At 40.3% G+C, this 19,248-nt stretch overlaps 1 protein-coding gene across 1 annotated transcript; it reads right to left on the reverse strand.

Moving 5' to 3' along the window:
• Positions 1-10,847: 10,847 nt before the first annotated feature.
• LOC148040739 (endoglucanase 25-like) lies at positions 10,848-15,075 on the reverse strand. Its single transcript, XM_087667077.1, has 6 exons — positions 14,302-15,075; positions 13,234-13,541; positions 12,566-13,036; positions 12,221-12,347; positions 11,960-12,135; positions 10,848-11,875 (listed from the first exon to the last, which is right to left on the reverse strand). Exons 1-6 carry the CDS (start codon positions 14,678-14,680, stop codon positions 11,468-11,470), a joined length of 1,869 nt encoding a protein of 622 aa, XP_087523203.1. The 5' UTR covers positions 14,681-15,075; the 3' UTR covers positions 10,848-11,467.
• Between the last annotated feature and the right edge of the window lie 4,173 nt (positions 15,076-19,248).

The raw sequence follows: 19,248 nt of genomic DNA on the forward strand, positions 1-19,248 counted from the left end.
GATTCAGACACCATTAGATTATCAAGGTAAAGGTTTCAAGACCTTGATTGATTGTGGCAGTACACATTCCTTTATCTCACCAGCTTGTACAAGAAGATTAGGAATAGCCACAGTAGAAGCACCTACCTTGCTTGTGGAATTAGCAAATGGTCGTGAGGTCACTTGTACCAGGCAAACTGCTAAGGTGGAATTCTTTCTAGGAGAAAAGACGACTTCGGTCAAATTCAGAGTCATGAATCTAGGTATCCATGAGTGTTTACTCGGAATGGATTAGCTTAAACCTAACGACGCCCACATTCATTGTGGGAAGGGCCAAGTTTTCTTTCGAAACTCTGAAGGGGAATTGGTCACAACTCAAGGTGAGGCTGGAAAGCCAAAAATTCAATTGGCCAAAGCATCTCGGATTATAAAGGGAGTCAGAAAGGGACTACCTGTCTATGTGATTGCACTCAACAAGTTAGATCAGAAGCAAGAGTCTAGTGAAGAACCTTCTTGGCTAAAGGAGTACGCGGACGTATTTCCTGAAGAGTTGACAAAACTCCCGCCTCAAAGAGAAGTGGATCATGAGATCAAGCTAGTGCCAGGAGCTGCGCCAATTGCAAAGAGACCTTATAGAATGTCCATCCCGGAAGCAATTGAGCTAAAGGAACAACTTAAGCAACTACTAGATCAGGGCTGTATCTGTCCTAGAAGTTCACCATGGGGAGCTCCAGTACTGTTCCAGAAAAAGAAAGATGGAACACTTCGATTGTGTATTGATTACAAAGGGTTGAATCAATCAATTGTCAAGAACAAGTACCCTATTCCTAGAATAGATGAGCTCCTTGATCATCTTCAGGGTGCGAAGATCTTCTCCAAGATTGATCTCAGGTCTGGTTACTATTAGATAAGGATCAAGGAAGAAGATATCCCAAAGATGGCCTTTAACACAAGATATGGACACTTTGAGTTTCTAGTTATGTCATTCGGGCTTACGAATGCGCCTGCCACCTTCAATAGGTTAATGCAGGATATCTTTAGGCCATATCTTGATGACTCCGTACTCGTCTTCTTCAATGACACTTTAGTCGATTCTAAACAAGAAGAAGATCATGAACCCCAACTTCAGATTGTCCTTGAGACAATGAGAGCACATAAGCTCTGTGCAAAAATGAAGAAGTGTGCATTCTTCGAGCGTCAGATTGAATATCTGGGATTCATCGTATCAGCAGAAGGAATCTCAGTGGACCCGGCCAAAGTCAGAGATGTTCTAGAATGGCCAATATCAACAACTGTCAAAGAAATACACAGTTTTCTTGGATTGATAGGATGGTATAGGGTCTTCATCAAAAACTATGCTTTGATTGCAGCACCTTTGACGGACTTACTAAAGAAGCAAACATCCATTGCATGGTCAACTACCGAACAAACTAGCTTTGGTAGATTGAAGCAAAGTTTGGTATCAGCACCTATCCTAAAACTTCCAGACCTCAGTTAGGAGTTCGAGGTAGTAACTGATGCTAGTACACTTGCCTTAGGATGTGTGCTCATGCAGGAAGGTCACCCTGCATCATACTCTTCAAGGAAACTGAAGAGCCATGAGAAGAATTATGCTACCCATGATCTAGAATTGTTAGCTGTCATCCATGCTTTAAAGCTTTGGAGACACTACCTGTTGGGTAACAAGTTTACTCTAGTGAGATTGATCATAAAAGTCTCAAGTGGATCTTTACCCAGAACGAGCTCAACATGAGGCAACGTCGGTGGATTGAAGTGCTGGAGGAGTATGATTTTGAAATCAAATACCGACCAGGAAAAGAGAATGTAGTTGCCGATGCACTCAGTCTCGCAAGGCATTCCTTAATTCTCTAATCTTGCAAAATCCATCAACATCTAGATCTCTAGCTACAAAGGTATCCTTTCCAAAAAACCCAATACTTGAACTAGCTAGAGAAGAAGCATGCCATGATCCAACCTATCAAAAGATGCTAAGGGAGATCCCTATCAAGGACCAGGACCAAAAGCTACAGGCTAAATATCATGAATTCTCTAGAAATAGTGGACTTGCCTACTATAGAACGAGATTGTGCATACCGGCAAGCCAGTCACTTAAGCAGAAGATATTGTGGGAAGCTCATGATTCCCCTTTCTCAGGACATCCTGGCTATGCCAAGACTCTCAATGCAGTTAGGAAGAGCTACTATTGGAAGAGGCTTAAAGGTGACGTTCTCAAATATGTCACTGAGTGTTTGTCTTGTCAACGTATCAAAGCCGAACATGTCAAAATGCCAGGAAAGTTACAACCACTTGACATTCCCCAAATGAAATGGGAATTCATCAGTATGGACTTTGTTGTTGGCCTACCCCAAGTTCAGGGAGGATACAACTCCATCATGTTTGTGGTTGACATGCTTACTAAGGTTGCACACCTTCTTCCAGTAAAGACAAACTATAAAGCCTCGGACATTGCAAGGTTGTTTATCAAGGAGATATTCAAGCTACATGGGCTACTCAGAAGAATCATTAGTGATCGTGATTCTCTCTTCACATCACATTTTTGGAGAGCTATCTTTGAAGCCATTGGGACTCAACTCTGTTTTAGTACAGCTTACCATCCCCAAACTGATGGCCAAACGGAGCGAGTCAATCAAGTCATTGAGGATATGCTAAGGGCACACTGCTGTCATGAATCAAAAAGGTGGATTCAATACTTGCCTTTTGTTGAATTTGCCTACAATGCTTCTTACCAACAAAGCATTTAGATGACCCATGTTCAAGCATTGTATGATCATGACTGTCGAAGTCCCCTAAACTTCTCAGATCCAACCTTGAGGGTTGAAGCTTCAAGGCAGATGTTGGAAGAGATGGATGACCAAGTAAAGTCAATAAGGCAGGACATCCAAGCCGCCAAGGATAGACAGAAGGCATACGCGGATTTGAAGCGTCAAGATAGAATCTTCGAGGAAGGAGACATGGTCTTCATTCACGTATGCCCAAAGAAGAGTTCCCCATCCTTAGGAGATTGCAAGAAGGTAAGTCCAAGGTATTGTGGACTATACAAGATCCTCAAGTGCCTAGGACCTAATGCTTATAGACTGCAACTCCCTGAGAACCTAAAGGTTCATAATGTATTCCATATCAGCCTATTGAAGAAGTATGTACCTAATCCTAGCCATGTACTTGATGACCAACAAGTTCTAATGCCTAGCCAAGGAGTCCTTGAGCTACGGCCTAACAGGATCTTAGATGTTAGGGAGAGACAACTGAGATCCAGAACCTTGAGAGAATGCCTCGTCCAGTGGAAAGATTATCTTGAGGAGGATGCCACCTAGATGGATGAAAGCACTCTCAACCATCAATATCCCCAGTTTATCTCGAGATGAGGACATCTCAATTCCTCCAAGGGGGAGAGAATGCAATATTTCTATTGAAAAATATTACGAGGCCGCGTGAGTCTCATGCAAGGACAATTCCGGCATCGAAGTTAGGGACGGTGCGAACTTTAATGGTACACAACAACATGACCCTCCACTGGCAAAAATCGAGACTAGGGTTTAAAGAAACCCGCATATCTTCATGTGAACCTCCTCTTGGGAGGAGTCAAGAGGATAATGTTGGATTTATTGCAAATTTCTTTAATCCTCTTCCCCCCAACCGAAGCGTGGCCGAGGGAAGAGGATGGGGCTATAATGGGAAGTCGTGAGGTGGAAGAAGAGAATGCATGTGGGGCACCACGTGGGGGAGGGAGCCCTTTCCCCCCATCTTCCTACAAATACCCCCCTCTAAGGGGTGGAGAGAAGGGGAACAGAGTAATCTGAGTGGAAGGAAGCCGAGGAAATTGTGTGTGAGGAGGGAGTCGTGAAGTACAAGTGCGACAGGCTGCCGCGATCATGTGAGGAGGGGAGCTGAGGGGGTCGTGAGCGTGACAGAAGAGAGCTGCTGCCTGGGCTTGTGAAGCCGCCGGCTGAAGCCGGACGTCGCTAGCTGCAAATTCGGCCGCCTTACTCTACCACGTGGTCTCACCATGGCCTAGAAGCTTCCTGGAAGCTTCTTCAAAGCTTCTAAGCGCCTCCTCCAAGCCCCCCTTCCCGTGGGGTTCCACCCAAGTCCCTTTAAAGCTCAGCTTACCTCGGGAATTAAACCCTTTTTCCCCCTTGGTTTCCCCAAAAGTCACCTTAGCCCGGGTTTTTAAGCCCCTTTTTCATAGCATTTCCACAAGGCTTTTTAACCCCCATTTCCTTTTAAAGCCTCCCATTGCATTCCCACACAAGCCATATTAGTAGGTTTTAAACCCTCTCTTTCGTGGTTCTCCTTAAGTTCACTCTAACTGTCGGATTCAAAACCATCCTTCCTATTGCAACTCCCACAAGCCTATTTTTCTAACCAATTAAAAGGCCCTTCCTTTTTGAACCCTCCAAAAGCCCAAAATTACTTTCCCTCTTAAGCTTCGTAGTGGAAGCTTATAAGGTCTTCCCACTAGTTCCCTAATACGCCTTTCCAGGGCTCTGAAGGAGAGGGAGCTACAAAGCACTTCCCACTCGATTTTCCCCATAATTTCCTTAAACCCCTGGGATTTTTAAAACAAAGAAGGCCCAAGCTCCGAATCCTAAGGCCTTCCAAAGTTCGATTCCGAAAGACGGTGCTTCGATCAAGGAAGCCGTATTGAAAAGGGAATTTCACGTACGAGGGAGACGGGCTAAGATCATAAGTCTGTAGCCAAGGCAAGAAGGTCGAAATCTCGATGGCCCCTAAAAAGGCACAAGGCGCAACCGCAGGAGGATCATCTCCTAACATTCATGTGGACATTTCACCGAACCCACAAGTCCAGGTTTTCTTCCTAAATTTGGTTTACGTCGAAATATTACAATTGTGCATGGATCATTTATGGAATTAGGATGCACTTTTACGATTGAAATACTTTGGCTATATTAAGGGAAATAACTCACAATTGAAGAATCGGTCATTTGTATTTCTCAAAGAAACGAACGAAAGAAGAACATAAGACGTCTATGCATTCTTAGCAAATTGTTTTTATGCTTTGCAAAGTAACGAATTTAGATCAACTAATGACCATGATTTCAAAGTTGAAATTATTGTAGTACACTTCGATTATGCATGGAAAGATTAAATTGCATGTCGCATTATTAGACATCTCTTCTTCGCAATGATTCATTAAAGAAGGTTGCTAACAATCGTAGGAAATTGCAAGGCATGGAAATGATTCTAGGGCTGCATGAAGTAGATTAAACTCTAAGCAATTGGCATGAATCTCGTTCAACTGCATGTTAAAAAGCCTTGTGGAAATGCTATGAAAAAGTGGCTTAAAAACCCGGGCTAAGGTGACTTTTGGGGAAACCAAGGGGGAAAAAGGGTTTAATTCCCGGGGTAAGGTGAGCTTTAAAGGGACTTAGGTGGAACCCCACAAGCAGCGGGGCTTGGAGGAGGCGCTTAGAAGCTTTAAAGAAGCTTCCAGGAAGCTTCTGGGCCGTGGTGAAACCACGTGGTAGAGTAAGGCGGCCAAATTTGCAGCTGGCGATGTCTAGCTTCAGCCGACGGCTTCACAAGCCCAGGCGATAGCTCTCTTCTGTCAGGCTCATGACCCCCTCAACTCCCCTCCTCACACGATCGCGGCAGCCTGTTGTAGTTGTACTTCATGACTCCCTCCTCACACACAATTTCCTCAGCTTCCTTCCACTCAGATTACTCCATTCCCCTTCTCTCCACCCCTAAGAGGGGGGTATTTATAGGAAGAGTGGGGAAAAAGGGCTCCCTCCCCCACGTGGTGCCCCGCATGCATTCTCTTCTCCCACCTCACGACTTCCCATTATAGCCCCATCCTCTTCCCTCAGCCATGCTTCGGCTGGGGGGAAGAGGATTAAAAAAATTTACAATAAATCCAACATTATCCTCTTGACCTCCTCCCAAGAGGAGGTTCACATGAAGATATGCGGGTTTCTTTAAACCCTAGTCTCGATTTTTGCCAGTGGAGGGTCATGTTGTTGTGTATTGTAAAAGTTCGCACCATCCCTAACTTTGATGCCGGAATTGTCCTTGCATGAGACTCACGCGGCCTCGTAATATTTTTCAATAAAAATATTATATGATTCTAAGGCAATATGAGTTTTTTACATAATATAAGAGATTCTATATTTGATTGTGTGTATTATTGTTATTTTTTAAAAAATAGATGGCCAAACAATCTTTGAATACAATCAAGCTTCACCTAATTAAATTTGGTTTCTTCATTGCAAACATAATTCTTTTTCTTTATTGTAGTTTGTTAAATTTTTAATTCTAAGGTATGAGAACATTTTCTTATTAAAATTTTGTGAGATAAAGCTCCTATGTTACATCATCACACATTTGAGACACTAGCTAGAACTTTAAAGGAAATAATGCAATACAATATGCCATTTGGTGGTTAAGTTGTTCTATTGGGTGGAGATTTTAGGCAAATATTATATGTTGTACCAAAGGGTACCAATGAAGATATTTTTTGGTGCAGCTATATATTGTTCTACTTTGTTGCAATATTTCAATATATTGAGACTTACACAAAATATATAAGTGACATCAGATGATGACCACTTTATTGAAGGGTTAAAAGACATTGATGATGTAAAAGGTTTATCGTAGAGTAATAATATATTGTAAACTCTATCTACATTGTTGTTAAAGGATCAATTTTGTCTATGAAGATATGACTGATTATTATAGGTTGTTCTTTAGTAAGTGTGCCATTCTTGCACCTTGAAATAATGAGGTGGAAATGTTAAACCATGCATCGTAGAGCTGATGCTGGGAGAGGTTAAACAATATTACAGTGTTGGTTCCATAAATAAGACAGAGGAGAACTTCTTTCTCTACTTTATGAATTATCTAAACTCTTGTGACCTGGATGGAGGTATTCCTCCTCATACCTTGCTGTTAAAAGTAAATGCTTCAATAATATTGCTCAGGAACTTAGATCCTTCTAAAGGTCTATACAACAATACTAGGCTGGTATGAGGCTTTAAACAATAAGGTTATTGATGTAGAGATAATTATTAGAACCAATGTTGGAGCCAAAGTAATTGTCCAAAGAATAGATTTCTTCCCAACTACACTAAAGCTCCCTTTCTGAATGAAATGTTTACAATTTTTTCTCAGTTTGGCATTTGCAGCAAATAATCAACAAATCTCAAGGCCAAACGTTATCATGTTTGGAGATATATCTAAAAACCCTAGTCTTTACTCTCTATCAATTGTATGTTGTTTTCTTAAGAGCAAAGCCCCCAAATAGATTGAAAGTCTTGGTCAATGGGAAAAAGAATATGGTAAATGATAGCACCAATATTGCGTACAAAGAAGTTTTACATAAAGTATTGTAGCCTCTATTTTTTCCCTTTTACACAGTTATTTGAACCATTTATCAAAAGTGTAATGTTTATTTGAACTATCTGCCAATGAGTACAATCTTTATTTTTTTACTCTAAGTACTTATTCTTTCTCATATTATGTTTGCATAATATTTATTTCCAATATCATCACAATTTATTTTACTTTATTTTTTTTACACATCTATAAAAAAGTAATATACTCTCTCAAGTGCTTATTGAGTGTTTAATTCTTTGAATAAAAGCATATTTAAGTAATTTAATTTGATTTTTATCTTTGTATCTATATAAAAGTATATATAGACAAGTTACTATGCACAAAGTACTTTTGAATCAATAATTATTTTTTTGAATCATACTTCCTTATTTTCCTTGATTATCCTTAGGGTTTGTTTTTGGATTGTAAGATGTATTAACTTCTTTAAATAACATTTTAATTCTTAAAATTTTAATTCTTTGTTAATATTTATTATTATATGGGTCAATTAATTTTTGAATATTATCACATCAGCTTACCATAGGAGAATTCAAAAGGTGTTATGCACTATGGCTACGGATAACATTAAATGTACAACTCTAGATGATGGAACTACTAATAGAAGTAGTCCTTTACATGTAAAGTTTTTTATTGTATATATGTTTGTGTTAGTATATATGTATATATTGATGTTTGAATAAAATCATACTTAAGTTATTTTGTTTGATTTTTCCTTACTATACATACAAAGGCATGTATATACAAATTATTAGGCATACAGGCATACAATCTTTTAAATAAACAATTTTTTAAAATCGAGTTTTTTTCCCTTGATTTTTCTTAGGGTTTATTTTTAGATTTAAAGTATATTAACTTCTTATTTGTTCTTAGGGTTTATTTTTGAATTGTCAGGTATTTGACTTCTTTAAAATAACATTTCAATTTTGATAAAATACTTTTAATTTTTAATATTTCTTAATATTTATCGTTAGATATCTCAAATAGTTTTTAAAGATTATCATGCATCACCTTACCAAATAAGAATTCAAGAGGCATTACTCATTGCAACTATGGATGACATGATTTGTAGAACTCTAATCAAAGTAATTGAAAGATTACTAGACAATAGATTTACTAATGGAAATACTTCTTTGTATATAGAAATTCTATATTTTGGATATTTCTAGTGGTATTATGTTAAACAAATAGAAGATGATTACTTCATATCTCACTCCTACACTAGACATATACCAAATTATTAGAGCAAATGAGAGTTCTAGAATTTATCATATTTCGTTACTTTTATACCAGATTCATCCAAATTCCACATATTGCTCTACTAATGTTAGAACATGCCCCTAGGTAATACTTACTCACTTTCTTCATAAGTGTTTTATTGTACGAAATTGATAAATTTAATATTATGTCTTCTAAAGTACTTTTTCATTATTAGTTGTTGCAACATAGTTTGGGAGAGAGCATGCTATAGCTTCATCATTGCATGTTTTGCATGCTACATCCACTTTCAATAAGTCTACTAAGAAGAGAAGACTTTCTTTTCAATAAAGGATTTAGAGCATTACATACTTTCTTCTTCATTTAGCTTCTGTTATGATTGGGATACTAGAAAGACATTTTAAATCACTTTTCCTTCATTCATCTTTTCATAGTCATATGCTTGAGATAAATGATGTATTAATTTCTTTCTTTTGTATAGTGAAGTTAAAAAATTGCAAAAGTAATTGAATTATTGCAAGGTACGAGTGTATTTTTGAAAATCAAGTTATTGTTTAATATGGGTGTGCAATGCATTAATACAAAGTGTTTCACAATATTTTTAGGTGTCTCTCATGGTTTGTTTTTGTCTCTTATGAATAGTTTTTTTGTGACTCAAGCACCCACAAACCCTCTTGTCATTTGAAGCATGCCTTTGAATCTTAGTGCAAAGCACCAAAGAATACCAATGCTTTGTTCTCACGTCGGGAGAATCTAGGCATGGAGGACCTCGTGAAATTGATCAAAAAGTATTTCCTTTGTTCACAAATAAGAGGTGGGTGTTTTAAAATAGAGCATTACACAAGTGACTCTCACTCGTTAATGTCCATCGCTAAATAAAATCATTTAAATGACGTGCAATATGTGTTGCTTAGTTCACAAAATTTTGGCATCTTATAAGTGACGTACATTTGATTACAAAAAAATGTCACAATATGTCCCTTAAGTGGAGGCCCAATATGTCTCACATTTTGACCCCTTTTGGATGCTTTGTGATCTAGAAATTGCATTCTTTAGGATTCCAACTTTAAAGAGCAAAATGAATCGTTTGATTTGTTGTGCTTGGTTACAGTGTATTAGTTGCATCTCAATGTCATTGTCAATAGAAAGCACATGTTTGCACACCAACTTCAAATTTGGGTGAGCATCATTACAATTTTTGCTTATCATTGGTTAGTTATCTTATCCATGTTGAGTACTAATGCATGTTTCATGTGTCTTCAAGTAGAAGAAAGATTGTGAAGACCAATGCTATCTCAATTAGTCCTAGTGTCCATTCATATGGGAAATGCAGGACATCTCCAATGAATACATGCTAAGTGCTAAAGCCCATGCATGAAAAAGAAGGCTTTTATAACAGACACTTGCAAAACTATACTTTTATTATGTTTCTTGCATTAGAATTTTTCTCCATTTAGTGCTTTGGGGTTGACATTTTGTGTACACTTCTTTAAGATGAGTTGCATTATGAATCCCTAAAAGATGTATTGAGAGAGAAATATTTTGTAAAGATGAATCCGAGTATTTAAAAGTGACTTTGTTTATATCTTCAGATTGTTGGATTTTGTGCCTCATTATGCACATGTTATGCATATTTCTTTCTCATAGGTGCATTACAAATCCTTGGAAGGTGTGTTCTTTTGCTCTCAAGAATCCAATATTTTGTGAATGTGAATTTGAGATTTTAACAGTAAAGCTATTTATGTCTTGTGATTCTTGTGTTTTTTCTTAGTATCCCACATGGATTGTAGCATTTGTTTCCTTTGCTCACAAAAATGTGGAGGGAGTGAGACAAAGCTTCACAAGCTTCCAAGTGATGCTAATCACACGAAGCATGGTTAACAAGCAGGCTCCTACAAGGCCAACTAGTGTCTCAACTCCCTTTAAGTGATGTTTCATTGGCATTTTTAAGATCTCTCGTGCTCCCCCAAAACCAGCTTTTGTCTTGACTCACATAAGTTTGGAATGATGATGTTTATTGGTGGTGAAGGTACCACAATTTATTTATTGTTTTCCTTAACACCATACCTTGTTTTCAACCTTGGCGATCCCTTATCTTGATCTAGCTTTACTTTCCTTGAAGATTAGCTAATGATGGCCAATTGTAGTATATAACACTTGTCCATGAAGGGGGTGACTCACATTAGCTTTGCACATTGTTGAGCTTGAGAAGCTTCTTGATCCACTAAAACTTGCTCTAAAGTATGCCATAATGATTAATTGGTTTTAATTGCTAGCCCCTCCTTCCTAAGGAGAAAAGAGTCTCTTGGGATTCAGATTTTGAATTCTGACCAGTGTACAAGGGTTGATAATGGTTTGGTTGAGCTCTTCTGAACTTCTAACATGATTATAAAATGCTACTGTTGAGTTTTCAATGAGTGTGAAGATACAGAGTTTTAAAATGTTCACAACTTACACTGTATTACCCCTTTGCCATTCTGCACAGTGTGAAGATACAGAGTTTTAATGGTTTCCTCCCATCTCCAGAATGATAGACACTGATATTTGCTTGACCTGAGTTCTCAAACAATAACCATTGTAGGTTGAGATTGCATAGACCAAATGGAGATCATGTTGTGGCATACACGATGGTACCGAATTTCCTTTCGAAATTGGTAGGAACAAACAACATACCATCAACTGGTGCTCTCTTGTGGATTGGATAAACAACACTCACCATCACCTGTGAAAATGTACCTGCACAAGCTGTTGGGTCGTATTCTTCTTCTCTTCTTTTGCTTTTTCCTCAGCATTTCTCTACATCAATAGGAGGGAGAAGAGCCCAAGAGATGTGGCCAAAAGAACAAGTTGCACTTCACCAATTGCTTAGTAGTGTAAACACAGTGTGTCTCAGCTCGAGCTAGGAGGATGGGGAAGCAGGAGGGGGAGGGTAAGAACGCAAAGGAGTCAAAGAAGAGAAGAGTGTGTTCCGGTCTAATAGCGCCCCCTTTGGAGATTGTGGCCCTGCCACTGCTACTAATGCTGCCACAAGTCCTGCGTTGCTGGCGATAGTAGGCATGGTGCTATTGGCATCGATACGCCTGTCATCATATCTATCACTCGCATCAGGTCCCCCTACCAAGGCACCATCTAGTACATTGGGGTTAGGCCTAGGACTGTCCTTGAATGTGAATCCCTCAGTGCAATTATAATGGTTGCCGTCCTTTGGAATCGATGCAGCCCTATGGTGAACAAACTGAGGATACCTTGATCCAAAGCCTACCACATAGCTCAACTCCTCTGGATTCCTCCCTAAAATATACTCCAGCTGCTACAAACACATAAGTAAGAACAAGTCTTAGAAGACCTTTTACATAAATCCTACCAGAAAATATATGGTCCAGCCCCATGCCTGAGATATGGAAAATTTTCTTAGGGCTTGAGAGAGGAAAAAACTATCCCCACAATTCCACCCTGGGATGTCAGCAGCTTCCATATAGTCAGCATAAAGAGCAGAAAGGAAGGCAACACCAACTGTGTAGTGTAGGTGAGATGTTGCATTAACACCCTTGAAAAGAACCAAGCCACCTACAGAAACAAGAACATTAGCAGCAGCATATGACATGTAGTATCTTCCATATGGTTGGTATTAAGATCTCCAAGCTGCAACTACCTTGTGTTGCCGCAAACTTCTGAAAATCAGGTAGGTAAAGGCACATCAGTGTATTTGTATACTCGTGGAAGGCTGTCAAATTCGATACGCCCGGATCCATTAAAATCAACAACCTAGTCAAAAGCATCTGCAAAACAAGAACAAACACACAATGCTTAGATGAAAGCATTGCCTTGAAGTATGCTACAAATTTTTATGGTCAATAAGATTTGGCAAATAGAATGAGCTGCTGGCACTTGCAACAGCCTCGTATAAAGCACCACAGAAATGTGATGAATAGAAGGGATTTTTGTTTTAATTTGCACCTAGCCTTAATAAGTGCATTTCTTCCAAACTTTCATTGACCTGAGCTCCGATCAGTTTATTGTCCCAGTCAAAAATTCCATAGGAAGTGCTATTGGCATAGTCCAATTGTGCAGCCTCTGTCAGCTGCAGATCAATAGCATGGTCCAGAAAGGTCCAATTGCCAGTTGCGAAAAACAGCCACGTGGCAGCCCATAGGTGCTCATCCTTGTATCCTGAGGATGGATAAAACAAGGCAGCATCTGTGGCCCCACTTGCCGTGTAGGCTGTCCTCTTCCCTGGGTCAGTTGCAAATGCAAAGACTTTTTGGGCTGCCACAACCAAAGCAGAGGCATACTGCTTATCAGCTCTGAAAACAATAGATGCTGCTGCCAATGCTGCAGCTGTCTCAGCTCCAAGTTCAGGAGCTGAACTACAAGATGCCACCACTCTTGTATAATCCATATCTTCTGGCCTTTGCCAGCAAAAGCCATCATTCTCTTTGGGTGGGTTAGAGATGCCACCTTCACCAACCTGACATGCAGAAATATATATGATCAAACCTTTACCATCAGTTGTCAATACAAGCTGTCACATGGTCTATTATTTTAGGTGTACTTGATGATCAAGAAATATTACAACATGATGCACATACATCATCTCTCTGTTGTAGAGATCAGATACATGTATAACAAGTGAATCTTTGGCTAGTAAGAGGTGCACCAGCTTACCTGAGCATATAATTGTTGCACATGGGTATTACTAGAGTCCAAGGTCTTTAGCAGGTAGTCAGTGCTCCATCTGATTATCTCCTTGACATGATCGAGCTCGCCTGCAGCTCTATATTTTGCATTGTACTCAATCACACTCCAGGATAGAAGAGTCGTGGTGAATGCTGCTGGAAATCCGAACTTTATGTTGTTCCCAGAGTCATATAAACCTCCAGTCAGGTCTACCGTCTGGCCTCCAGGTAAAATACCATCCTTAAGGCCTGATGTTCTCCTATAGCTGATGCTATAATCCTCCGGTAGTACTCCTGCTGCCAATAGGATAAGCAATGAAGAGGAGTTGATACTTAATTAGTTTGATCACATCATACCTTTCTGCCATGGTCTACCATGGTCATTTATTCATGATTAGAGAACCCCATCATATGTGACTTCCAACTTATCACAGCACAGTTGTGAGAAACTCGTACAGAGCATTTCAGTGAGTTGTGTGAAGTGCGAATCTGATAACAATCATTTCAATAGTCTGAACTACTGTGAATTTGGATACCTCAGCTACAGGTGGAAGGCTGAGGGCCCTAGTCTTCTAACTTCAGCATGGCATGCATCTAAGTCCATCTGTCATTCTGGGTTTGTTGAAGCTAATGTTTCCTACACTACCTTTGCTTCCTATAGATTCACCATTTCTGTCATTTTCATTTCCCATTAAAACTTTGCATGTCATCAGTTCTCAAGGCTGTCTTCCTTCAAGAACAGTCTAATTATAGTAGAACCAGCATGTATATATATATTATGTCTGAGTCATTAACCCGATTAGAAAAGCAGCGTCGAGCCGGATCCCTTCCAATTTTATTCCAATTTTAAAAGCTCCAAAATTCTGCGAACTGCAAAAAGGCATGCATCTGGTTTTCTGTCTTATATCAGAAAGAAACATCTGAACCATCTCTCAGACCTAGTCAATCAAAAGATGGCCATTCGAAAAAGCGTTCAAAATTCACAGGCTTGAATCCATACAACTTGTATTACCATAGCAAACACCATGATTTCAGAAGGAGTTCCATAGCGCCTTACATTTTTGAGCGTCAAAGAAGAGAAGAGCCTTCTGAAGGGCCAACGTGAAATCGTCAGGAGCTGGTGGTGCCCTGCCATGCTTCGGAATGAACTCGACAATCAATACCACGAAGCCGATGACTAGCAGGATTATGAAGATCACATATAAGACCTTGTAAAACAGGCTCTTGCTGCACACCATAAACCCGAAATCCATGTAATCTTTCTTCTTCTGCTGGCCCCATTCAGCCATGAGCCACCTCTTCTGTAAGGCTTCTCGTTTCTTCATGGAAATCCTCTGGGTGCCGAGGTACCTGTCTGAATGTTCATCCACCATAGACTCATCGTGTTCAGCCTCCAATGGTATCCCACCCCAGATATGGTCTTTGCCTTGTGCCATGATGTGCTGCTAACGGGAGGAGGGGCTTTGAGCAAGCATTCATTAATATCAGTGTTGTCAGCCGGGCTCTGATGATTCATCCACATCAGAATTACATGCTGTCACAAGCACAAAGGATTTACTGGGTTTTGGACTGAACATGGTCCTCTCCATCACTGATGATGATGGTCCTCTTTCTTGTCTGTTTTGTTGTTGTTTGTACCGCTGATTGATCGATGCTTCCTGTACTAGCGATGGAATGGCTCTCATGAAGATGGTGCCATAGAATGTTTTGTTTTTGTTCGATACAAACAACAAAAATGCCGGCTCAGCAGATACACAGGGGCTTAATGCATCGAAGTTGACGCCATGGCAAAATCTGTTATGAGTCGATTGAGACATATTGTTTGATGTAAATTCATAGCTAGCATCATGTCTTGGAACTATGAATGCAAGTTCATTAGGTGGAATGGTACAAGGGCCTCTAAGATACAGCCATGTGGCAAGATCTCGACTCTTAACCATCCAAATTTTAGATTAGATTTTAGATGCGAAATGATTTTGTATCGATTGAATATCAGGGCTAGTCAAGGGTTGCCGAAACTCTTTGGCCACTGGCTAGACAAATAGTCCCATTACAACATTCATCTTGTTGAACTTAAATAAATAGCCCCAAAAATGCTTATTTAATTAAAACCCTAAAATAGTGTGCGGCTCGAGATAGTCTTAAAACGGTGCGCAATAGGAGGTCTTGAAACCATCTATAAATAGGCACGCTGCCTGCCCTCCATTCAACCTCAATATCATTTTTGCAAGTTTCAAAGATTGTATCTATGTTACCCGCATGTTGTTCGTGGAGAGAGTATCGCGATCAGGGCTTCCGCTTGCTCTTTGCTATCATTTGGCACCTGATTCTAGTCTCTGTCTCCACCTTTTGGATGTTGCCATCATTAGGAGGTGTCGGCTTGTCCTGTAAAGCTTGCGTTTACTGCTACCATCACCTGTTGGAGCTACCGCCATCATCAACACATTGTTGCCACATGTCAAACATTTGCATTTGTTGAGTTTCTCTCTCCTCCAATTGTTGCATGTACTTCTTGCATAGTCACCTTTAGTCTCCATTTGTTGCTTAATTTTTCTCTCTCCTTAGGTACCTACGTTTTTAGTCTCTCTCTCCTCACTGCCTATTTGCATAAGATCCAGCTTCCACAATTACACTTGCTGGTGTTCGACTCTCGAAGGCTACCTTTACTGCGTTTCGGGATTCATCAGGAGTACAACACACTCTCCCGCTCAACACCTCTACCTCAGTCCTCAAGACACAGGAGTTCACGGTATAGTTTTCTTTCCTACACGGTTTGTTGGCTGCATGAGCATTGTATTTTCAGTATTCAGTTTTTCATGCAATTTCCATTGTGTTCATTGTCTTTGAGTTACCCTAACCCTAATTGTGTTCTTTCGAGTTTATGCTTTGTCGCATGCTTTCATTTATGTTTCTGCATTAGGATATTTCTTCATATGGTATCAGAGCAAGGTTCTCTTCCACAAAACCTCAACCTTTGATCTAAAAGCCCTTCGCAAGAAGCAGGAACAATAGGGGGGCAAGATGACTTCAAACACATCTTTACCACCTCAACATGATGCTCTTAAGCCTAGCACATTGACACATGCGACAGAGTGGACTTTGGAGCTTGCTCCTCCATCTAACATGGTCGAAGAGTCTTTGGACTACCATGGAGTCCACAAACCATACGAGATTTCATGAGCCAAATACAATCTCATCCTCATGTATCAAGCTCAACAACAAATTGAAGGTAAATTTGTGTTTTCCCCTTTAGATTCGGCGCATGGATCTAATGATTTTGCAGGAAAAACGAAAGTTCCACAAAGGATTGATTACCTTACATGGAAACTGACATGGGATATAAACCATTTTCTTCCCCACCTTCATTCACTCCCATGCTAGGTACGCATCCTACTACTTCTCAATCTTTTGATTTTACTTCGTCTTTTCCACAAGATATCGGATATGCTCATGATGAAGAGACTCTTCATACCAAGTATTGGTTCATTAGCCCTAAAGAGGATAGGTTTTTCTAGTTGCACTCAAGAAAATGTAAACAAAAAGTGCAAGAATCTATGGTGAGTGCTCTTTCTTCATCTTTTTCTTCAACTTTTACATCTCATGGTCAATATTATTTTGGTGATTCATCTATTTCTTCATTTGCATTTAATGGACAAAAGGAACCTAACACATTCCCCACAACAATGCAAATGACAAATCCATTTAATCTCCCAGGGATCCCACCCATTGGTTTGAATGCACCTTCCTTTCAGCCTCCATTAAGTGCTCCACACACATCTTCTTAGATCACATTGAGGGTCCTTCACCCATAGGCATGCCCTTTAGGACCTCATCTTTTCCCCAGCCAAGTGGTGTCTCCATGATGGACGTTCATCCTTCCATCCCCACACTTTTGGTGGGTTGTTCACGACTTGGGAATGCCACCCAACCACCATTGAGTGTGGATTACTTGGTACCACAATTTGCCTCCATGTCATTACCTAATAAGCCTTCTGGTCATTTTGTTGTGCCCTAGCCATTTATTGGATAGGGCTTATGTACCTAATGCCTCCCCCCCCAATGGTACTTTATGGAAACATTCATCTTTAAGTGCCTCCACATCAATTGGCACCCATTGGACACTATATATTTCTACCTACCCACCTCCCCCTCCCACTTATCCCTCTCCATCACCTCCTTCCCATTCCTCTTATTTGACACCTCATGGTCCTTCCTCCTCATCAGCCAAACATGCAAGAGGCACAAAAGCTAAGAGTCAAACCCTCGTTCCTCAGTTGGGCAACCCCCAATAGGGGAGGCAAGGTGGTGGCAACCCTTAGCAAGGATAGTGGTGAAGCCAGATCCACTCTAGTTAGCCATCACAATCAACAATGTTCTTAATGCTAGAGGGCTTGTCTAACTGGTTTATAGAGGCCCACATCATCTCTGTAGAGACATTTTGAGGATGCGAGTCTTATTCACATCTCTGAGTTGTCGAGTACTTTAGCTACTTCTTGGACTATGGATGTTGTTAACACTTTGGTGGACATCCACAATCCACTTTGGTGTACTTTAGCTATAGCTGTGCACCGGTTGAGGATGTACCCCCATCATGGACATTTTTCTTTCTCAAGCCCTTGCAACCTAGCATGCTCGAGGTGGAAACAACTCCTCGGTCATGATTCAAGCTCATAGTTGCATCAATTTTCCTAGTAACCAAGGTCGGGATGGCACTATGCATTGGATGGTGTATGCTATGTCCCCTAGCTTGGGGTGAGCTTGTTATCCATTTAGCAACTTTGTCAGTTTGCCGGTTGGGTTGAGCAGTCTTCTTCACTAGTAGCGACCACAATCGAGGCCTTTGACTTTTAGACTAGTTTAGTGATTGCTCGCGGCAAGGCACAACCCAGTGGCCTGCACAACATGACTGTTTCTTTTCGAGTTGATAGCTGAGGGCTTTGAGTTCCATTGCTTCCAAGCTTTAGCCGCTACACGAGAGCCTATAAGCATTGAGCGTCTTTGGCATTTTCACTTAGGACATCTCGAATACGACTCTCTTTATGAGTTGTTGCATCAATAGTTGGTTGATGGCCTTTCCCATCTAATGCTATTGCGGATTGTTTGTAAATCTTGTCCACTTAGGAAACAACACCATACCCCATTCCCTTAGCAGTCTACACATAGAGCTGAGGCACCTCTTAGATTGATTCAAGTTGATCTTTGTGGATTGACATCCATCGCACCTTGAATGGCACATTGTACTTCTTTTTGATTGTGGACGATCATCCTTGTTACATGTGGGTGTACTTTCCCAAACATAAGTTTGATGCATTCACATAACTTTTTCCTTGGGTATTGCTAGTGCATAACCGATTGGTTGTCATGTACGATGCATGAGGAGTGATAGTGGGGGTGAGTTCACCTCCCATGAGCTTTTTGAGTTTCTACAGGAGCATGGTATTTCATGCCAACTTACCTCTACCAACTCCCCTTCATAGAATGGAGCTGTAGAGTGTAGGAACCGGACCATCATGAACATGGTACACTCTATACTATTTGTAGTAGTGCTCCATGAGGACCTTTGGGTCGATGCTGTTAACACTTTGGTGTACATCCTCAACTGATGTGCAACTATAGCTGTTCCTCGGAGGACTTTGTATGAGTCATTCTTTGGTTCTCAGCTTGTAGTTTCCCACTATTGAGTCTTTTGGGAGTTGTGCTTACACACACACACACACACATACACACCCATGATGACAAAATAGGCAAGTTCACTCCTCGAGCTGATCTCTTGATTTTTGTAGGATACTCCTCTAAAGAGAAAGCCTGTTATCTGTTTGATCCTCGAACAAACAAGATGATTGTCAGGAGGGATGTAGTGTTTGATGAGAGGGATATTATGTAGTCTTTTATACTAGATTTTGTGCCCTTTCCTCACATTGTTTCTACCATTCTCATTAAAGAAGCTATTTTAGCCCATTATGAGGAAATGTAAAATGCTTCACTGCATAAATTGCATCCCTCC

This window comes from Lygodium microphyllum, chromosome 2 (assembly GCF_053477565.2).
Source record: "Lygodium microphyllum isolate KBCC chromosome 2, Lygodium_microphyllum_v1.1.10, whole genome shotgun sequence".
Lineage (NCBI taxonomy): Eukaryota > Viridiplantae > Streptophyta > Polypodiopsida > Schizaeales > Lygodiaceae > Lygodium > Lygodium microphyllum.